Source organism: Podarcis erhardii, assembly GCF_964252035.2.
Source record: "Podarcis erhardii genome assembly, chromosome: 18".
NCBI classification, from domain to species: Eukaryota; Metazoa; Chordata; class Lepidosauria; order Squamata; family Lacertidae; genus Podarcis; species Podarcis erhardii.
The window spans coordinates 2,286,604-2,307,355 of NC_138516.1; the positions used below are offsets into that span (position 1 = coordinate 2,286,604).

At 48.7% G+C, this 20,752-nt stretch overlaps 1 protein-coding gene across 4 annotated transcripts in view; it reads right to left on the minus strand.

The window, feature by feature from the left end:
- The window catches only part of DOT1L (DOT1 like histone lysine methyltransferase), a 73,925-nt gene extending 57,254 nt beyond the window's left edge, over positions 1-16,671 (minus strand). For 2 of the 4 annotated variants that reach the window (XM_081845996.1, XM_081845995.1), the window contains exons 1-2: positions 16,308-16,669; positions 792-835 (exon numbers count right to left, since the gene is read on the minus strand). In XM_081845996.1, coding sequence (XP_081702122.1) covers positions 792-835; positions 16,308-16,388 — 125 coding nt within the window. In that variant the 5' untranslated portion in view covers positions 16,389-16,669. Of the gene's footprint in view, positions 1-791; positions 836-16,307 lie in introns of all 4 variants that reach the window. The other 2 variants (XM_081845997.1, XM_081845998.1) reach the window with 2 other exon arrangements.
- Between the last annotated feature and the right edge of the window lie 4,081 nt (positions 16,672-20,752).

Consider the following 20,752-nt stretch of genomic DNA (forward strand, 5'->3'; position numbering starts at 1 on the left):
ATGAGTAGGATCTCACTTGGTTTTTAAAGGAAGGGTCAAAGCCAGGGTTTCCCAAACTTTGTCTCCAGCTGTTTTCGGAAAACAACTCCCATCATCCCTAGCCAGCAGGACCAGTGGTCAGGGATGATGGAAACTGTAGTCCAAAATCACCTGGAGGACTCAAGTTGGGAAACCCTGGTCAAAGCTCAAGGGCAGAAAACGCTTTGACCGCCCAACACCTTCAATCCTTTTCTAGGGGAGGCAAATGTGACTTTAGAAGAAATGAACCAATTCCTTCATACTAAGCTTGCGCAGAAACATGACAGCTCCCTGTCACTTTGGAATAGCAGGCATGTGACCTCCCTTCTCCAGACCAGCTAATCAATGCAACATACTGTACTCCTACTTAGACAAAGCTGTCAATGGTGGCTTTGATTCAGACTATTTACGAAAGCATGTGCCCTTTTCAAGACAGATATAGCCTCATAGTCTTATTCCCAGTTGGGGAATGAAAGGCACTTGCCCCACACTGGATGATACTGGTCTGGGGACCCCGGTATGGTCCTGACCTGGTTATAAGGCAACCCTCCAGCGTTTTAGGCAAAACCGGGTTTTCATTTTAATGCAGGGTAAAACATGCACCATGTTGCAGGAAGCTGTGATTACAGAGCAAGGATATAAAAAGGAAAATCCTAGCAAGAATAGTGTCACTATCACTACTGGAAGATGGGTTTCCCAGTTTCCACAGGCTGCAGAGGAAGGGGGTGAAAATATCTGGTTGCAATGCAGATCGGCTGCTGCTTAGCACCTACCGAATTGTCTCAATGATTTCGTGAGCAGCATCGTGGTGTTTGTCCTGAAACAACAACAAAGAAAGAAGGTGGTTTCAGGAACTGTCTGGAAGGAGAGATCACCCACGTTGGCTGGCGGATCACCAAGGGCTCGTTGGCTTCTACAAACCCCTCATTATTTGCAAATACGGATAAATGAAAACTGGGCCAGGGAAGTGATCAAAAGTAATGTTTCCTAGTAGATGCATGTGTTGCGGCTGTTATTTTAAAAAGCTAGCTCTATGCTATCTAATTTCCCTGTGCCCAAAGAGGACCCATTTCCAAAAACTTTCTTCTTGCAGAGATGAGGAACCTGTGGGTCCTTTGGATGTCACTGCAGTGTTTGGAATTAGCCAGGCACATTTCGCACCTGGATTTCAAACACTGGGAAGATTGGTGTTTGAAAGATGCCAAGTGAAGATGCCTGGGTGCCGAGATGGCGCCTGACGTCTCCACCATCTGAAGGTGCATTCCTGGAGACCTTCGGATCTGACTGTTTTCACACACTAATACTCCATCCTGTAGAATTCAATCCATCAATCTGCACTATCAGAATGAATTTCAGGAACTGAAATGCTTTCTCTGTGCAGCCTGAGCAGGAGCAGTCAGCATAAAGAAAAAGAGGTCGGAATGGGCCAATAGATGTGTGGACCATCCCTGGATCAAGGGACTGTTTTTCTTTAAGATCTCAAAGCTCTTAACCTGGCTCAAGGTTGTCATCTGAAGTAGCCAGATAATCAATCACAGTCAGTCCATCATTTGAAAAGTCCTTAGAGCCGCCTTGCCCAAAAATGGCAACTAGGCATTCCGTTTTGGCAACTGCAGCCTTGGTTTAAGGATCCCTTTGGTCCCTATCTTACATAGCTGAGTTTCTAACATTTTGCTGCTGGAGGGCACTTTGTTGGCTATCCCAGTACAGTGGACGCTGAGGTTGCGAACGTGATCTGTGCGGGAAGCACGTTCGCAATCCTCAGCATTCGCAACCCGCAGCACTGTGGGTTGCAATTCGGCGCTTCTGCACATGCGCAAAGCATGATTTAGTGCTTCTGCGCATGTGCAACCGCTGAAACCCAGAAGTAACCGGTTCCAGTACTTCTGGGTTTCGGCGCGTCCGTAACCCAAAAAAACACAACCTGAAGCATCTGTAACCCAAGGTATGACCGTAGTACACAAGTAGGGAAGGAGAGAATTGCACAAAAGGCTGTGAAAAGCAAGGAGGCCTAGGCCGCAACAATTGCACGCCAAGTAAAACCCACACAAAGTAAGAGTGGCGACCATTCACACAAAACATTTCTGCTTGCAAAGCAGACTCTGCAGTTTGGCCAAGTGCAGCCGCCGCCTCCTGGCTTAGAGCCCAAGGAGGAGGTTGTAAACCAGGCTTACAGATTAACCAGTACGCTAGGGGGAAACCTCGTTTATTTATCCAAATATTTATCTCCTGACTTCCAGGGTTTCCAAGGTGGCTTACGACATAATACACAGCCCAGTATTTATTTATCGAAAGACACACAAATAATAGTAATGACAAAACTCAAGCAACAGTGAAACAGTTCAAGTTTACAGCTAGATCATACATTTCACATCTTAAATAACCAGGAGTCAAAAGTGAAAGGCAGACGACCCCATGCACCCCCCTCACCCTTTCCCCCCCCCTTTTCTTCCCAACCTAATAGTGCATGCAACACTAATTTCTCACAACAAATGTACCTGATCTGTAGAAAACACAACTTGAAAAAAGAGACAATGCACGGACTTTTGTAAACTAAGAAATCTTTAATATTTTTATTTTTTAAAAAAAGTTTAAGGCAGGGTGGAGTCCCTTTTTCCGCTTTGTCAAGGGCCTCGGGGCTAATCAGCTGGGAAATTGCACTCCATTCATGGGCAGGGCTGCCCCTCTTTTCTCTCACAAACACATGCATAACAACAACCATTTATTATTTATATGCCTCCCATCTGACTGGGTTGGCCAAACCACACTGGACAGCTTCCAACAAATTAAAAACATTCGTCACAGTAAAACATCAAACATTGCAAACTTCTCTATGCAGGACTGCCTTCATATGTCTTCTAAAACTCAGATGTTTATTTCCTTGACATCTGACGGGAGGGTGTTCTACAGGGCAGGCGCCACCACCGAGAAGGCCCTCTGCCTGGTTCCCTGTATCCTCACTTCTCACAGGGAGGGAACCGCCACAAGGCCCTCAGTGCTGGACCTCAGTTTCTGGGTTGAACAATGCAAGCAGAGATGCTCCTTCAGGTGTACACACACATTCACACACACCTTCTCTACCCTCTTCCCTCTCCCAGCAGGCGGGAGGAACAGTTGTCTCCCACTGATCACCTTTCAATATTCACTGGGGAAGGTGTTCCAAGGCCTGGGTGTCCACAAACAAAAAGCCACCCCAATCCACAGTCTTGAGTTGCCAGCCACTCATCTCCCACCTGAAAGCAGAATCACCCAGGGCAGGGTGCCTGCAGGTGAACTTAATTTATATTCAGGCAGGATCCCCGGGACTGAGTAGGCAAATGCCTTTTCTTCTTACGAACAGTCAAAAACCAATAGTGCCTGGCAGTGTCTGAAATTTGCACCTGGCTATCGGTCACTCGTGACCAAGCGAAGATGCCTGGGAACCAGGATGGATGCGGCCTCTCCCCCATCTGGGGATCCTAGGATCTGAAGTGTTTTCACACACTAAGGCTCCCTCCTGTAAAATTCTGTCAGTTATATATTATCTGCAAAATCGTAATGAATTTCTGGAGCCAAAATGCTTTTTCTGTGCAGCCTGAGCAGGAGTGGTAAACAACGAGATAGTGAATTATTGTTTCTTCACTTACCCCAACCCACTGCCCTGCTCGCAGCTGTGAAGAATACCCCAATGTTATGAATGGTCTGTGTCACCATTAAGAAAAAAAGATTGGAATAGGCCGATATATATGCGGACTATCACTGGATCAAGTTGACTTCTCTTTTAAGTTCTCAAAGCTATTAAGCGAGCTCAAGGTTGTCCTCTGAATTAGCCAGATGTTTAACTGAGAATCAATCAGTCTCAGCCCATCATATAGAAATTAAGACTTTACAGCCGTCTTGCCCAAAAGGGGCAACAAGACATTCCGTTTTGGCGAGTGTAACCCTGGTTCAAGGAGCCATTTGGCGCTTAGCTTATTATATATCTGAGTTTATAACACTGCCTGGGTGCCCCACAACCAAAGAGGCACCCCATCCCCCGGTCTCGAGTAGTTGCCACCCCCCTCCTTCTGAACATACAATCTCCCAGAGCAGGATGTCTGCAGGTGAACTTAATGTAGAGTTAGGCAGGATCCCCTGGGACTGAGTAGGCCAGGGGTCAGCAACCTAAGGCCCATGGGCCAAAGCAGCCCACGGGGGTCGTTTAACCGGCCCACAAGCCGCCCCCGAAATGAGCCGCCCACTCAGCGAGTCCCCACACGCTGAGCTAAACCAGTGCAGTGCAGCAACTCACTTCTGCGGTGCCAAAAATCACGTCTGCGCAGGCACCAGAAATTGCGCCTGTGCAGGCGCAGATGCCGGAAATTGCAGGTGCGCGCACGATCCAGCCCATGGAGCAATCTCCAATGGAGTGAACCCTAAACCTTGCTGACCCCTGGAGTAGGCCAAGGCCTTTTCTTCTTTCCAAATGTAAAAAACCAGTAGTGCCTGGGAACACCGCCAGAGGCCAGGGCAGATACAGACTGACATCAAACCGGCAAGATCTGGGTGATAACCACGGTTAGGCAGGCAGGAGTTTTAAGAAACATCTAAAGGCGGAATTAAAAAGTGAGTTAGTCGGCTCTCCCCCTCACGGCCCCCTGATTCCAGGCCGACCATGAGCCACTGAGTGACTAACTCAGGGCAACTGGGACGCCTGCCCACGCTCTCGCTCTCTCTTGTGGGGTTTTACATGGAAGGGTGTCATTAACACTGGGCCTTACTCATCTCTGTGGTTAACCTTTAATGAAAATGTTAAGAAGCAAGGCTGCTCACTCACTTGCCTGGAGGGGAGGAACACCCACCCAAAAAGCAACACACCAAACTTGCAACACTCATTTCAAAAAAGGAATTTGACTCAGCTCCTCCCCTGCCCCTGAAAAGGAACTAATTCGGTTCCAGTTCAATTCACAGGTCATTCAAGACTTTTACAAACTGCTCTGCTAAAGTATAAAACACACACACACACACACACACACACACACACACAAATGGTATGTTAGCAATTGTTTTGTTTATTTTGCAACAATTTTGATCCTTAGGCTTCAAAAGCAGCATCGCTTTTCAGATGGGTAGAGTGACAACTAGACATATCGTCACAGCGACCGCAACCCAAGGTTTAAGGTGCCATTTGGCAATTGGACTATAGCAGGGACGTCCAACCAGTAGATTGTGATCTACCGGTAGATCCCCAGCTGATCCTGTGCAATGCTCTCCTAAAAAGGCTCAACAACTCTGGGCAATCCACCCACCCACCCCACACACGTTCCTCCCCCCTCCAATGACAATGGGTAGATCACTGCCAGATTTTTTTATACTGGGAGTAGGATATGCCTGGAATATACTGTGCGTCTGAGTTTCTAACACTGGTTGTAGTTCAAAGCACCTGGAGAATGCGGGTTTGGGGAAGGCTGACGCCCAACATCTGCTGAGCCAGAGAAGTTGTTGTCCTCATGCAGCATCAGTCCAGGGCAAGTGGATTTTACGGGGCTGGGAGGGAGAGAAGCACATGGGCACATTTCTGGCAATTCTAAGATGGGAAAAGCCACAGCTCAGTGGGAGAGCACTTGCTTGGAATGCAGAAGATCTGAGGCTTTTCATCTGCAGCATCTCCAGGTAGGGCTGAGATAAGAACTTCAATGCTAAAGAAAGGTCAATAACTTTGGTCCGCCCTCATGCATGTTCACTTCATCAAATCTGACCCTCATTGAAAAAAGTTTGGGCACCCCTGCCGTAGAGCCATTGCTGGTCAGTGTAGACAGCAGTGAGCAAGGAGGAGGAACGGTCTGTGACTCAGTGTGAGACAACTTCCTGCGGTCCTAAGCCACATCCATCCTCCAGAACCAATTCTGCTCTTGAGGACCACAGCAGATCTTGGATGCCGCTTAAAACTGACCTTCCGCTCAAATGATTATGAAGACCTCCCTGTTCCAAAAAAGCTCTTTTGATCTCTAGGAGTTTACGTTCCTGTTTCCTAGCTCACCTTTGCTGCGTGTGAGTGTGTGTATGTAAGGAGGGAGCAATGAGAGTGTTTGCAAAGTGAAGTCGTCGAGGACTCCTAGCAAGCTGAAAATAACGAAAAACTACAGCTGTTATAAGGGCTGTAGCCACAAATGCAAAGGGTGGGGAGGGGGGGTCAGCTTCAGAAAAACCACTTTCTGAGTCATTGAGGGGGTGGGGAAATTAGGGAGGATTATTCAAACTCTGCACGATTCATCTTACCCAGATAAGAAGAACTACGCACTGTTGATTCATTAGAGAGAGGGGAAAAAAACCCTTCATGTTCCCTTTCAGGAAATAGGGAGGCGGGGAGAAGAGGGAGTCACACCGTTCAGTGTTACATGAAAGCCAGTGGGAGGGGGCATCTAGAACACCAAAGGCTCTGTCCTCCCAATGCCTTAATTAGCAATATGAAGCGGGGGGGGGGATACATGCTTTCACGTCACCCTCCGAGCTCTGAACATCGTGACACCGGCAGCAGCTGAGCAATTATGCAAATCCAGCTGTGAATGGAGGAGTTCCAGATTTATCATCCCAAAGTACACAGGGTATAGACGTACAAACACGCAGACATGTTTCAATTTTAAACAGGCCCCAGCCATGACAAGTAACTCTCGCCAATGAGCTATTCAGGCCAGAGAGCCCATCTCTATACCATTCAACCTGGAGGAAAATCTCAGGCTGGGGGTGAGGAGTTGGAAGCCAAACTGTGTTAGAAACTCAGATATATAAGCTAGGTGCCAAAACATAATGCCTAGTTGCCCTTTGGGGGCAAGATGGCTCTAAAGTCTTATTTTCCAAATGATGGACTGACTGTGATGGATTCTCAGTTAAACATCTGGCTAGTTCAGAGGACAACCTTGAGCCAGGTTAATAACTTTGAGAACTTAAAGAAGAAAAGTCACTCAATCCCAGGACAGTCCACATATCTATTGACCTATTCCGACCTCTTTTTCGTAATGGTGACTCAGACCATTCATAACATAGGAATATTCTTCCCAACTCTGAGCAGGGCAGTGGGGGAACTAAAAACAAATGAAAACTCCAGACAAATTTTGATATATATTTTTGTACCTTCTTGGGCATATAACACTGCCTATTATCAGGATTGATTGAAATAAATACAACATCTTTGGCAAGCCATTCATCTTTATTGCTGCTACCTAAAAGGGAAAGGTTCATTCTATTCCAAACTTCCAAGTTCTTTTTTATCTCAGTACAAACTTTCTCATAATTACCTTTATATAAATTCAGCTTTTTATTTGTAAGCCAAATTCCTAGATATTTGACTTTCTTATAAATCTCCATGTTTGTCATTACTCCTAACTCTCTTTTTTCCAACTCAGTCATATTTTTAACTATCATCTTAGTTTTTCCTTTATTTACGGTATCTTAAATCCAGCCACCCGCCCAAATTCCTGAATTTTCTCTAAAAGTATTGGGAGTATCGGGAGAGATGTCCATTGGCTCTTCTACTGTGATTACTAAATCATCTGCAAATGCTTTTAATTTAAATTCCAAAACAGTTCAGGTCCAATGATCCCCAGATGGGGGAAACCTCAGGCGCCATCCTGGCATATTCACTTGGTCGCAAGTGGCTGACAGGTAAAGGTAAAGGGACCCCTGACCATTAGGTCCAGTCGTGGCCGACTCTGGGGTTGCTCATGTTGCTTTATTGGCCGAGGGAGCCGGTGTACAGCTTCCGGGTCATGTGGCCAGCATGACTAAGCCGCTTCTGGCGAACCAGAGCAGCGCACGGAAACGCCGTTTACCTTCCCGCCGGAGCGGTACATATTGATCTACTTGCACTTGGCCGTGCTTTCGAACTGCTAGGTTGGCAGGAGCAGGGACCGAGCAACGGGAGCTCACCCCATCGCGGGGATTCGAACCGTCGACCTTCTGATTGGCAAGTCCTAGGCTCTGTGGTTTAACCCACAGCGCCACCCGCGTCCCTGGCTGATAACCAGGAGCAAAATGCGCCTGGCAAATTTCGAACGATGGCTTGTGGGAAGGGGAAGCTATCAGCTGCAACAGGCACCCCTTTTCAGGCCTAATTTCAGCAACAAGGTGGGGGCCGCCGACAAAAGGCATTCATGGATGAATGGACTAAGAGCCTTGAAAGGTGCGATAAAGTATCCCCCAAACTCTGCTTGTAGGAGTGGCTGAGCTTCTTTAACTAAGGTGGGCAGATGAACACTTTACAAGCAAAATTACACTGTTGTGGCACGCTGCTGTTTCCGTATTTGAAATTTCACCGCAGTTATATAGCTAAGGCCAATGTTAAACATTAGAGCAAGCTGAACGCAAGGTGTGTTACGTTGAAAACCACAACTTCTGTATTGGGGGGAAGATGAAATGCTGCAACCCCAGTAAATTACGCAAATAGGCTGAGCATGCATAACCTTATTTTGTATATCCAGTATTTGCTTTTTCTTCTTCTTCAGTGTATTCTGGTTGGGTAGCCTTGGAAAGGGGAACCGAGTGTGCCTTGCAGAACGTATGACCCCTCTTCCCCATGTCTGCATTTGATAAATTCTAGCATGCACATGCACACACACCCCTAATGATAACTTTCTGGCAGAACGCAAACATATCAGGGACAAAGTTCAAGGACTGATTCTCTCTGTTTAAGAGCTGCTGAGTAAAGCAGGGCTGAAAGAGCCACCCCTGTGATGTGGTGGTCAGAGTGCCAGACTAGGACCTGGCAGAGATCAGGGTTCAAATCTCTCAATCAGCCACAAGGGTTACTGGGAGACCTTGGGGGCCAGTCACTGTGTCTCTCAGCCTAAGGTACCTTATAGGGTCGCTGTGGGGGTTGTAGGGAGGTGAAGAAAACCGTGTACAGTGATGTTACTCAACCTTAGTTCCTTGGGTTTTGTAGGACTACAAATCCCATCATCCTTGACTACTGGCTAAGCTAGAAGTGGGTGATGGGAAATGCAGTCCTACAACATCATGGGGCCCACAGTTGAAGAACACCAATGTACACCTTCCCCCCCTTGAGCAACTTGGGAGAAAAAGTTGAAACCCAAATAAATGCAATAAATAAAAATAATGTCTGGTTTATTTAAAGACCCCCACTGAGAACACCCAAATACAGTGGTACCTCGGGTTAAGTACTTAATTCGTTCTGGAGGTCCGTTCTTAACCTGAAACTGTTCTTAACCTGAAGCACCACTTTAGCTAATGGGGCCTCCTGCTGCCGCCACACCACCGGAGCACGATTTCTGTTCTCATCCTGAAGCAAAGTTCTTAACCTGAAGCACTATTTCTGGGTTAGCGGAGCCTGTAACCTGAAGCGTATGTAACCCGAGGCACCACTGTACCTAGAATCATAAATGTAGAGCTGAAAGGGACCACAAGGGTCCCTGCAATGCAGGAATCTTGTTCTCTGCAATGGGGCTCGAACCCACAACCCTGTGATTAAGCGTCTCATACTCTACCAACACACACACACACACACACACCCTCAATTGCTGAGTAGGTCTCCTCTGACCGAAAATCCAGCACTCATTTGGAATCTGCATACCACAATCCCAAAAGCTCTGCTTCACTCAAACAGAACCAATTCCCACCTTGCTACTTGAACCTCCAGCAAAGGAAACAGAGCAGTGAAACTAAGAGACAGTCTGCTGACGTCAGAGACCTCAGCTCTGAAACCACAAGGGCACCCTTCTTTCCTTTGGTGCCAGAAAGCTTCTAAGCCCGGGGAGGAGAGAATTTTATTTTTATCTATTTTTTACAGCTGACTATATACACAGCCCAATGTCAGCAGGCTAGCTAACAGTGCCGTCCAAAGTGGATTGATTTCTAAAAAGCCTTGTGGAATCCCTGCAACGTCCCTCATCTCGGTAACGGCTTCGGATGCACAGCGGGGGAAACGCTGCGGGTCAGGGCGACAGAAGGCACTTCTTATGCACACATGCGCCCAACGCATGACTTATATGTGGAAGACACCATCGCGGGATATGTTAATGGGCTTTAAGAGGGGACTGGACGGAACAAGCCGTGGAAAGCAGGTCTAACGGAGCAGCGTTCACCACCAAGGTCAAGCGGAAAATGCCTTCCTAGTGCCAGGTTCCGGAGGCCGGGGAACAAGGGTTGGTCTGACTGACACCTCGACAGGGGGGCCAAACCGGCATGACTGAAACCTGAGTGGGTGAGCTGGGCAGAGCGAGTCTGACTCAGCTCTGTTTGCCTGAGTACTTGGCGCAGAAGAGGTTGGGATGCAGGGGAGGGGCTCCCTATGGTCCTGTTGCCCCCACCAGGTAACACTTCCACTTTGGGACTTGAATCTGGTGCTGGAGGCCACAGAGGCAGCACAGGGAGACGGCTTGTTTACTACCCACCCATCTCTCTACTCGAACCAATGGAGGAGGTTGCAAAGGTGAGATGGAGAACCCAAGGACAGTGCTTTGAGGTCCATACTGGGATCACCTTAACAGGACCCGACGGGCACCATGGAAACCTGGGGCTGTCTCAAAAGGTCACCTATGCATACTGCAGGGCTTTAGATTTGGCACAGATGCAGAAAGCGGGGTGGTCTGAGGTGCGGGGTGGTGGTGCTGACGGGGACTACCGAAATTGTCGCGGTCAGGCCATTTCCTGGTAAGGTTTGGACTGGCAGCCAACCCAATTGCATGCAGGGTTGGGGGGACCGACTACGAAGGTTTCCCCCCCCCCCAGACTTGCAGGATCTGATTCCTGCATGCCCTGGGAGACTCTTCCAGGCGACGGGAAATATACACACTAGATGCTGTGGTTTGTTTGATGTGGATTTTCAGGGCGTACCATAATTTCACTTTGTTCTGGATGTTTCAATTGGGGTGTCTCCAATTAAGTTATACTCGGAGCAGACGCAATGGAATTTATGGGCCTAAGTTAGGCATGCCCATTTATTTCAGGTATCTACTTGGAGTCATTGGGTACTACAACTCAGTATCATACTCAGTAATAATATTTATTCTAGACATTAATTAAAAATATTATTAATAGAATGTTGTTTCCAATATTAGTCATACTCAGAGAAAGCCCATTGAAATTAATGGGCATGATTAACTTAGACCTATTAATTCCAATGCGCCTAGTCTGATTAACTGCACACAACCCAAAATTTATTCTATATAATTTTTCTAGGGCAGGCACCCCCAAACTTGGCCCTCCAGCTGTTTTGGGACTACAATTCCCATCATCCCTGACCACTGGTCCTGTTAGCTAGGGATGATGGGAGTTGTAGTCTCAAAACAGCTGGAAGGCCGAGTTTGGGGGTGCCTGTTCTAGGGGACTTACACACACTTTAAAAAAAAAATGTTAAACAAAAAGAGCTTTACAGATTCTTAATTCCACCCCCAGCCAGATTTTGCTCTAAAATAAAAGTTTCAATTTTAAAAAATGCATCGGGTCGGAATGTCAACAAACTGAGATGGTCTTCTGAAATGAGATTTATTACTCTGTGCAAACCAAGCTTGAAAATAACCCAGTGATGGAAAGAAACTAAGCAGAGAGGCAACTGCACTTTCGATTTCTGTGAAAGCGTTAGGAACACACACGAACACACAAAGCTGCCCAAACAGGAAAGGGCACATTAACCACCATGCACTGCTCCCTGGGAACAGCCTAACAAGACGATCAAAAATAGCGCGCCCTCCTAAACGGGCAGGATGTTTTGGAAACCGGAGTATCCACAGCACCAAGATGACAGAAAGCCAAGGCTAACATCAGCGTGCAGCGGGGCTTGCCCTTCTCTCCTTAAAAACAAACAAACTGTCATTCCTTGCACACTTGCACACTTAACAGCTGACCTGTGAAGGCAGATCTCTTACAGCCACTGGGGTCTCCACAAGGCTTTGGGGACCCTGCCTCATTTTAACCGCTGAAAGGCATGGAAACACAACTGACGGAAATGCCATAGGCCACAGAAATACGGTACTCAAATAAGCTCCGTGCCAGATAGGAGGAGGAGGAGGAAGAGGAGGAGGAGGAGGAGGAGGAGGAAGAGGAAGAAGAAGAAGAAGAGGCCCATTCTCTGGCAAGAGAATGCAAGTCCTCTGACCCAGCTGAGATGCTGAGCACAGCAGCCTTTTGAGAAGCGGTTCTATCTTTCACGCCCACCATATTATACTTCCAAAAATGTTATTTCTCTGGGATTAGATCCGCCCCAAACACTATTATTCATAAGAGGGAGGGAGGGGGCAGCCACATTCATGAGATATTTAGAATGCTACACAGACACACCATTGCAAAAATGAAATGAGGCGTCATCGCCAGCGGGCTCCAAAATAACCAAACATGGATCACAGCGGGGAGAAATTTGCAGGCATGTCTCTTCCATGAAGGAACAGGAACTGAAGAACATTCTTTACTTAAGTCGGCGTCCCTCGTTTCGCCCTTTGTCTCCACTGCACATCTTCTTCCAACCAGGGGAAAACCCACAGGTAGAAAATGACCTTAGGGTTGCTTTTTATTCAACAACAACACCAACATCATGAGAAAGTTACAAGCATTTCCATGTATCCTGTGGGATAGCCCAGTCAGTAGAGCAGGAGACTCTTAATCTCAGGGTTGTGGGTTTGAGCCCCTCATTGGGCAAAAAGGTTCCTGCATTGCAGGGGGTTGGACTAGATGACCCTTGTGATCCCTTTCCAACTCTACAATTCTATTATTCATCTCTCAACCCAAAGCCACTCCATAGCTAATTAATTCTATTAATTTGTTTTTCTGTACTTTATCACCTCCCTAAAACAGCAGGGCCCTGTTACCTAGCGCTGAAGAAACAAAAAAGGAACCTAATCCTTTATATCAGTTTTGCACAATCCATGCAGCCACAGAGTATTAATTGTTCCTCGCAGCAGCTTATCCAAAATGAGTGACTGAGTCCAAATGTTGGGGGAAAGGAGGTATGCAACACTGGATTTGGGTTTGGAAGAAGAAGAAGAAGTCTGGAAGAGGAAACCCTTAATTATCCCGTAATAATTTAATGCTCTTGGGAAACAGATGAAATATGCCTCTCCAAGAGCACACACATTACAGCAGGCAAAGGACTGCGAGGTGTGGAAGTGTCAAAGGGAGGAACAGGAGGCAAGAACTAGATGTTTGGGGTGTGGACCTAGAGGAGTATCTGCAAGTGGGTGAGTCATCCACAAACAGGAAAAGTAGGATTACTTTGAAATGGCTGGCCTGGGACGCAAAGAATGTCTTGGGACTCAAAAGAGTGTGTATGTGGGGGAGCAAGATAGGGTGGGGAGAGCTGAACAGGAAAGGTTGGCAAAGGACCAAGCAGGCAACAGCTCTGTGTCCTGAGCAATGGGGTCAGGACAGAGAGAGCAAGGCCAGTGACAGTTGCATTCAGTGGGTCAACTGAGGATTTGGGAGGTTAAAGCAAGGAGATTACTGGGTGCAAAATAATAATAATAATAATAATAATAATAATAATAATAATAATAATAATAATAATAATAATAAATGCTTTGGTTACACTGAGTAATGAACACACCACACCAGGATAGCATTTGACCGCAAACGGGAGGGATTAATGAGAAGCAAGGGGGAAGTTTCCAAACAATTTACACATACAAAAATATCTTATCAAAGATGATAAAGGGCAGGGAGGAGTTTTATATTTACACTAGATGTGGCGGCAGCTGAAGGATCTCTTTATCTTTTGGGCAACTGCTCAAGTCATCCCTCCTCCTGCTGCCACTGGTGGGCAGAGATAAAAGCAGTTGGGACAATGAATGTACATTTTACCAGGGGGTGGGGTGGGGGACATCTCAAGGTTCCCCAGCCCTGGTGTATTACGTCTTTATCAGCAACTTTACTCAAATGACTCAAACTTACAAACTTAACAGAAACACTGAAGCCAATTGCAACACACACAAACACCACAGCTATACAAATGAAAGGCAGGTCTAGCAGGCAATGCTGCCTCAAGCAAAGGAGGCCACAAATACTTACAACTGGAGTGCAGAGATATGAAACCCTCACATGTTTACAGAGTCAGTCCATAGTAAGCATAATGACTAGCAGCCAAGATGCGTTTGCCTAATTTTCCACTTAAAAGCCATCTAAGATAGATGTCCCTGGCAAACTGCAAGCAAGTCAGGAAGCAAGGAGCACGCACAGGAAGATGTACCAAGCTGTGTGTGGAAGGCAAGCCCGGAAGAGCCTTGCAAGGAGCGAAAGGGGAAGGGATGGCAGCCAGTGGGTACAAGGAAGTAGAGATCAGTTTGTCAGGAGCTGAGATGTAGAAAAGGGGGGGGGGGTGAGCTGTTCCGCGCAGGAGATTCAAATGGAAGAGGTTTCCTTGTGGATGATTTCTGAAGGGGGAAAAGTCAAGATCAAAACCCTGGGGGAAGACATAAAAGCACACAGAACAGAGGAAAGCACTCAAGGATAAAGGACAAATATGGCAAAGAACATATTCTGGAGACACCTCTGACTGGCTTAATTTCACATCAGGATCATCTCCAGGAAAAAGTTTTGAGGACAGGAAAGTTTAAATATTAGAGAAGGTGCTTGTGTGGAAGTGAGTGGGCCTCATGTGCTGCACAAAAGGCAAAATTTGCATCCATTGCTCCTCTTACTTCCACCTCTGCCCCCCCCACCTACCCCTGGTATGTGGCCCTCGGCAGATTACCGGGAAGGTAACATGGCCCTCGGGGTGCAAACAGTTCACCACTCCACCTGGCATTAAGAGGGGGGGGTCAAATTTTAACATGGGAACATGCTGAGCGAGACCAGAGTTCTGCAGGAGTAAGGAGCTGATGCAGTCCAAGTGAGACATCATGTGGATGAGTAGCACTGGGGAGCTGAACCAATTTCTAATGCACATGTCTGTATAAAGAGTGTGAAGCGTTTGGTGTGAAGGGCGACCTTCAGAGAAAAACACTGCATGTATAACCTCCTTGCCCTTTGCATAACATTCTCTGTTTCCTCACTAAGAAACATCCAGTTGCATCCCACATCCGTCCCCCCCCCAACATAATACCTGCCCTGGCAGGAAGGCCCCCCCCCCCGACTTAACACACACAGTTTCTGGATAGCCCCATTGTGTAATAACTCAACCCAAATTCACCCATAGAAGTTCCCCCCATGAAGTTCCATTTCCAAGCAGCCAAACTTCCCCCATATAACAGCCCCCTTCCAATGCAACCCACTCAAGTGGCAAAGTGCTCCCCATTCACATAGCCCCCCCACCCCCCATTTTTTGCACAGTGGAGTTCCTGACATATAATTTTGTCACATTCCTTCTCCTCCCCCCCCCCCCCCGGCCGCTTAACACTTCCAATTGCTCCCTACGCCCCTAGCCACAGAGGCAGCAAATTATTCCACAACATATGATTCCCCCCCTAATGGGGTACCCCTAGACACCCATTTATTACCACAAAACAGCCCCAATTGTAGCCCCCAGAGAGGATACAGAAACCACCCCTATAGAATAACCCTCTATGAAGCCTGTTTCCTCCTTATAACCAACTAAGCTGCACTCTCCAGGTCCCCCCAAATAATAACCCCAATACCACAGCAGCCCCCAAAATCTCCCGAACTCCCAATATAGCGACCACCCTGCATCTCCCTCCCCAACTCGTCCCCACATAATCCTGCAAACTGACACTGCATCCCCCAACCCCCCCTACGGTAACCCCTGAACCTTATACATCCCCCTTCCCAATATAACAACCCCTCAAAATCCGTCTCCCCAACTCCCCCATATGTCACCCCCCAAAAAACTTACACATCCCCCCAAATACCCCATATGCTCCTCCCCACATCTAACAACCCCTCAAAATCCCTCTCCCCAACTCCCCCCTATGGCATCCCCCCTGCACTTACATATCCCCCCAGATGACAACTCCCCCAAAATCTCTCCCTACATAGAGCAATCCCACCCCATCAGCACAACTGCCCCCCAAAAGCACTCAAATCCCCAAATACCTCATATGGCAACCCCCCCCCCGTACCCCTCCCAGCAACCTCTCAAAAGAAAAGCAGAAAAACTCAGGTGACACAGCAGCCCATCAAATCCCCCACCCCAACAGACCCCCCCAAATGGCAACCCCCCCAAATACCCCTCCCCACAACTAGCAACCTTCCCCCCACCAACCCCCCCACACACAACCAAAAGCCTCCTATAACCCCCCAGGTGACCCAACAGCCGCTCGAATCCCCCCCCTAAAAATGCAGGAGAGAAGACAGGGCCCCCCCCACTCCTGCCCCCCTCTATTTCGCGAGGGGGGGCTCCCCTCCCTGGGCCTCCCGCCTCCCCCACCACTCACGTAGACGGGCAGGGGCCACGGGTAGACGGCCGGCTCGGCCCCCACGGGCGACTTGAGCCGCAGCTCCAGCCTCTCGCCCATGTTGGCGGCCGAAGGGACCAGGCGAGGGAGCAGGCGAGGTCAGGTCGGGGCGGCGGAGGGGGCCCAGCGGCGGCGGACCCGCACCATGCTAGCCCGGCGGCGGCGGCGGCGGCGGCTGAGGAGGAGCACCAGCGAGAGGCGAGGAAGGAGGGGGCGGGAGGGAGGGCGAGCGAGGAGGCCGCTCCTTCCCCTGCTCTCTATTGTCGTCGCTCGCGCCGGGCCGGGCGCCTCGTCAGCCGCACCAAGAGCGACGCGGCCGCCATTTTGGGCCGCTCGCGCCCCCCCCTCCCTCGCACGCCCGGCGGCGTCAGGGAAGGGAGGGGCCGCGGAGGAGGGCAAGGGCGGCCAAGCTAACAGGGGCGCCAAGGGAAAGCAGGCGGGCGGGAGATGCCAACCAATGTTATTTCCATAGGTTGTTTCGCTACTAATCGTTGGTAGTGGGATAAGGTCGCGGGCGGGCGGGCGGGAGCGCGCGCAGGGAAGGCGAGGACGCACGCGCGGGCGGATGAGGGAGAGAAAGCGCGAACGCACGACAATGCACGGGCGGGGGGCGGGACCAACCACGAGAGTGGGCGGGGCTTCTCGTCTTATTCCCCCAAATTTAAAAAAAAAAAGTAGGCAGGCGGGTCCCCAGGGGTGGGCGGGGCCAACCACGAGAGTGGGCGGGGCTTGACTTCTCTCTCTCTCTCTGTCCCTCGACATACCCAATAAAATAGTAATGAAAAGCGCGGCGCGCGGGAAAATGTGAGGGGTCGCGCGTGCGCGCTGAGGAGAGGCACGCTTAAGGGGCGCGGGCGGCCGGAGAGAGAGAGAGAGCGCGCTTCTGAGGAGAGAGAGAGAGAGAGAGAGAGAGAGAGAGTGTGACAGCGCGCGTGCGCGAGCGAAACCTCCCCCCCCCCGCGCGCGCGCGCTCTCGCCTCTGCGCGTGCGTGCCTTGTCCTCAGTTGCCCTCAGCGACGGCGCTGCCTGTCAGGAGGCGGCGGTTGAGGCGTCGGGCGCGCGCCTCGCTCAAGGTGTCTCCCTCACACGCCGGCGGGGGCGCGCGCTTCTAGTCCAGAGGGGCTCGCAGTGGCGGAGACACGCGTTTCTTCCTGAGAGGCGGGTTCACACGAGACGGAGAGAGATGCGGGTCGGGTTCAAACGAACCAAAATCCTCCACGCAACCTCTGAGGAAAACAGGCTGATTTAAAAAAAAAAAAATGCCTGAAGTGGTTAGGATGCATATATATATATATATAAATTTTTAATTAATGTATTAATTTGAGTGGGTGTCCTCCAGGATATAATTTAACTGCATACAACCCAGAATGTGCCATCTGGGTCCAAACCTTCTAGGATCTCATTTCATTTTCGTGTTTTTTTTTAATTCAAGTTACCAGTCCTCAATACGATTTATTTTATTTTAATCATTTATATACCAGCTCGCTTATATTTCCATTTATATAGTAAATTAGTACAGGATGAGTCCTTTAAAAGAGGCCCCATGGATACAGATTGCACGTTTTCCACGGGGCCTCTTTTAAAAGACTCACCTTAAATATAAATATAAATATAAATATGGTGGTATATAAATTATAAGCTAGTAGAAACTTCTATTTATATGCTAATTTAGGTCAGTTAATTGAAGCAGGTCTGATCATGAATATAGCCCAGTTATATAACATCAGGAGGTGGGGAAGTGTGGCCCCCAAGGCCTCTCTATCTGGCCCTTGGAACTCTTTGTAAGCCACACCCCTCACTGATCTGGCATCATACCCTCCTTGAAAGTTTCCTGCTTGCTGGGATGTCCTTGGATTCTAATAATGCCTCTGGGTGACGGGCTGTGGAAAAGAGGTCAAATCCACATTGCATGTGGCCCCCAGAAGCTTCCCCAGAAAGGAATTTGGCCCCAGGCTGGAAAAGTTTCCCCATCCGTCATTATCAATATGTTTTCAAATCAATCTGTTATCTGCCAAAAGAGCAGATTTTTCTGGTCGTTCTGTATTCCTTTGCAGGCAGATTTGTTAAATTTTGTGGGGCTGGGGGAGTGCGGTCGCACGGCTTGCAGAGCAACGTTTGAGAGCAACGTTTTGGACGTGCGGCAGATGCTCCTCCGTCTGCAGCTGCTGGAACAGAACATGGCAAGGGGGGCGTCTTTGAAAGGGAAGGCGAAATAGCAGCTCAGATTGTCTCGGCAGCTCTAGTCCAGCAGGGGGAGGAAATCTGGTCCTTGGTGCTTTCAAGGTCTGCAAAGGAAAACTGCGAGGTGGGGGGTGAGGATAAGAGAAATGTGAGTTCCCAGATCCAGGAATCGGCTGCAGGTGTGGAACAGTCCTGCGCATCAGCATGCAAAGCACCTTTCACTTTGAAAACGCAAAAGCGACGGGTTTGTTTCTTTTCTTTTGCAAAAGTCCATTCTGCAGCATTGCAAACACCGCTCCCTGTACCAAAATAGGGTTTTTATATTGTAATTTTAAGTTGTGAGCCACACTGAGATTTGCAAGGCAGGAGCAGCTGTTGGCATCCCTTCCCTGGAGACAAGCCAGAAAAGCTTTTCTGGGCGGAGGTAGACCTGTGTGGGGACATGCCTCACAGCTGCCAGAGCAAGAAATACTGAACATTGTGGACTAGTGGTCTGAGCCTATATGAGGCCACTTCCTATGTTCCTCTTTAGCCAGGCCTTTGGTTGATTAACATTTGATGCCCTTTTAAAATGTGTTGTGGAGGACGTTATTGGGTTGTTTTTGTTTTGTCTTGATTATGTATTTTGGGTTTTTATATTGTGATTTCATCCTGTAAACCGCCCTGAGACCTTCAGGTATAGGATGATATAATAATAATAATAATAATAATAATAATAATAATAATAATAATGTAAAGGTAAAGGGACCCCTGACCATTAGGTCCAGTTGTGGCCGACTCTGGGGTTGCGGCACTCATCTCGCTTTATTGGCCGAGGGAGCCGGCGTACAGCTTCCGGGTCATGTGGCCAGCATGACTAAGCCGCTTCTGGCGAACCAGAGCAGCGCACGGAAATGTCGTTTACCTTCCTGCCAGAGCGGTACCTATTTAGCTACTTGCACTTTGATGTGCTTTTGAACTGCTAGGTTGGCAGGAGCAGGGACCGAGCAACGGGAGCTCACCCCGTCGTGGGGATTCGAACCGCCGACCTTCTGATCGGCAAGTCCTAGGCTCTGTGGTTTAACCCACAGCGCCACCCGCGTCTAATAATAATAATAATAATAATAAATTCATTCATTTAGAGCAAAGGATCCTAAATTCAGTCCTTGCCATTTCCAGACAGTGTACGGAGGGTGAATTTCTGGAAATATTCACATGCATACATATTTTATGTGCACATATTTTCACAAGCAGCATCAGTCAGCAACTGGTTGCCAAGCAAGCTCTCTGAAGTCCTCAGCCAAGGAAAGCCCTCTCTGGAGCATAGCTGTCAAACCTTCCCTTTTTTTGCGGGAAATTCCCTTATTCCAGCGCAGTTTCCCGCTGCTTCCAGCTGCTATCCCAGATTTTGGGACAGGTGAGGCTGCTGATCCCTTATTTTCAAATCTGAAAGTTGACAGCTATGCTCTGGAGTAATCTAGGTCACCGATCAGGGCAACCCAGAATCCAAATCAAAAGTTATTTCTCCCCCACCTCTTTCTCGCCTCTTGCAGATTCCTTCCCTGCCTGCGGCTGCACAATTCGACTGGCAGCCGCGAGGCATGTCCCCACACATGTTTACCTCCGCCCACAAAAGCTTTTCTGGCTTGTCTCCAGGGAAGGGATGCCAACAGCTGCTCCTGGCCCACCTTGCCTGGTTGGCAGGCATGTTATCAAAACACCCCCTGCCGCCTCACCGCCGCCCTTCAGCCACGAAGGCTGAAATTTGGTTCCCTCCCAGTTGAACATCCTATCGCATCCCCTTGTCTGTTTTAACAGGGCAGCAACACATGGCTTTCCCGTGGCAGGAAAATTAACTGGACCACCCTGACACGATTGACTGGACCTTTTACTATCTGTGGTCTGTTAAGTGCTTCGCTTTCCTGGAAAGAGGTGTGTGTGTATAGATGACACAGGAGAGCTGCCTTCTGTTTGTCAGACCCGTTGCTCAATCTAGCTCAGCACGTCCTACACTGACTCTCAGCAGCTCCCCAGAGTTTCAGGACAGAAGCCATTCCCAGCCCTATCTGGAGACGTTGGAAACTGAACCTGAGGCTTCTGCATGGAAAGCAGGTGCAACCTACCCTAAAATTAGGAAGCAGCCTACGGTACAAAGGGCAACATTTGCACTCAGCGCTCTGCCCACCTCTGTCTCCAACCGGTTGGCTCCCATATAGCTCATCTGGCAGAGCATGGAACTCTTAATCTCAAGGTTGTGGGTTTGA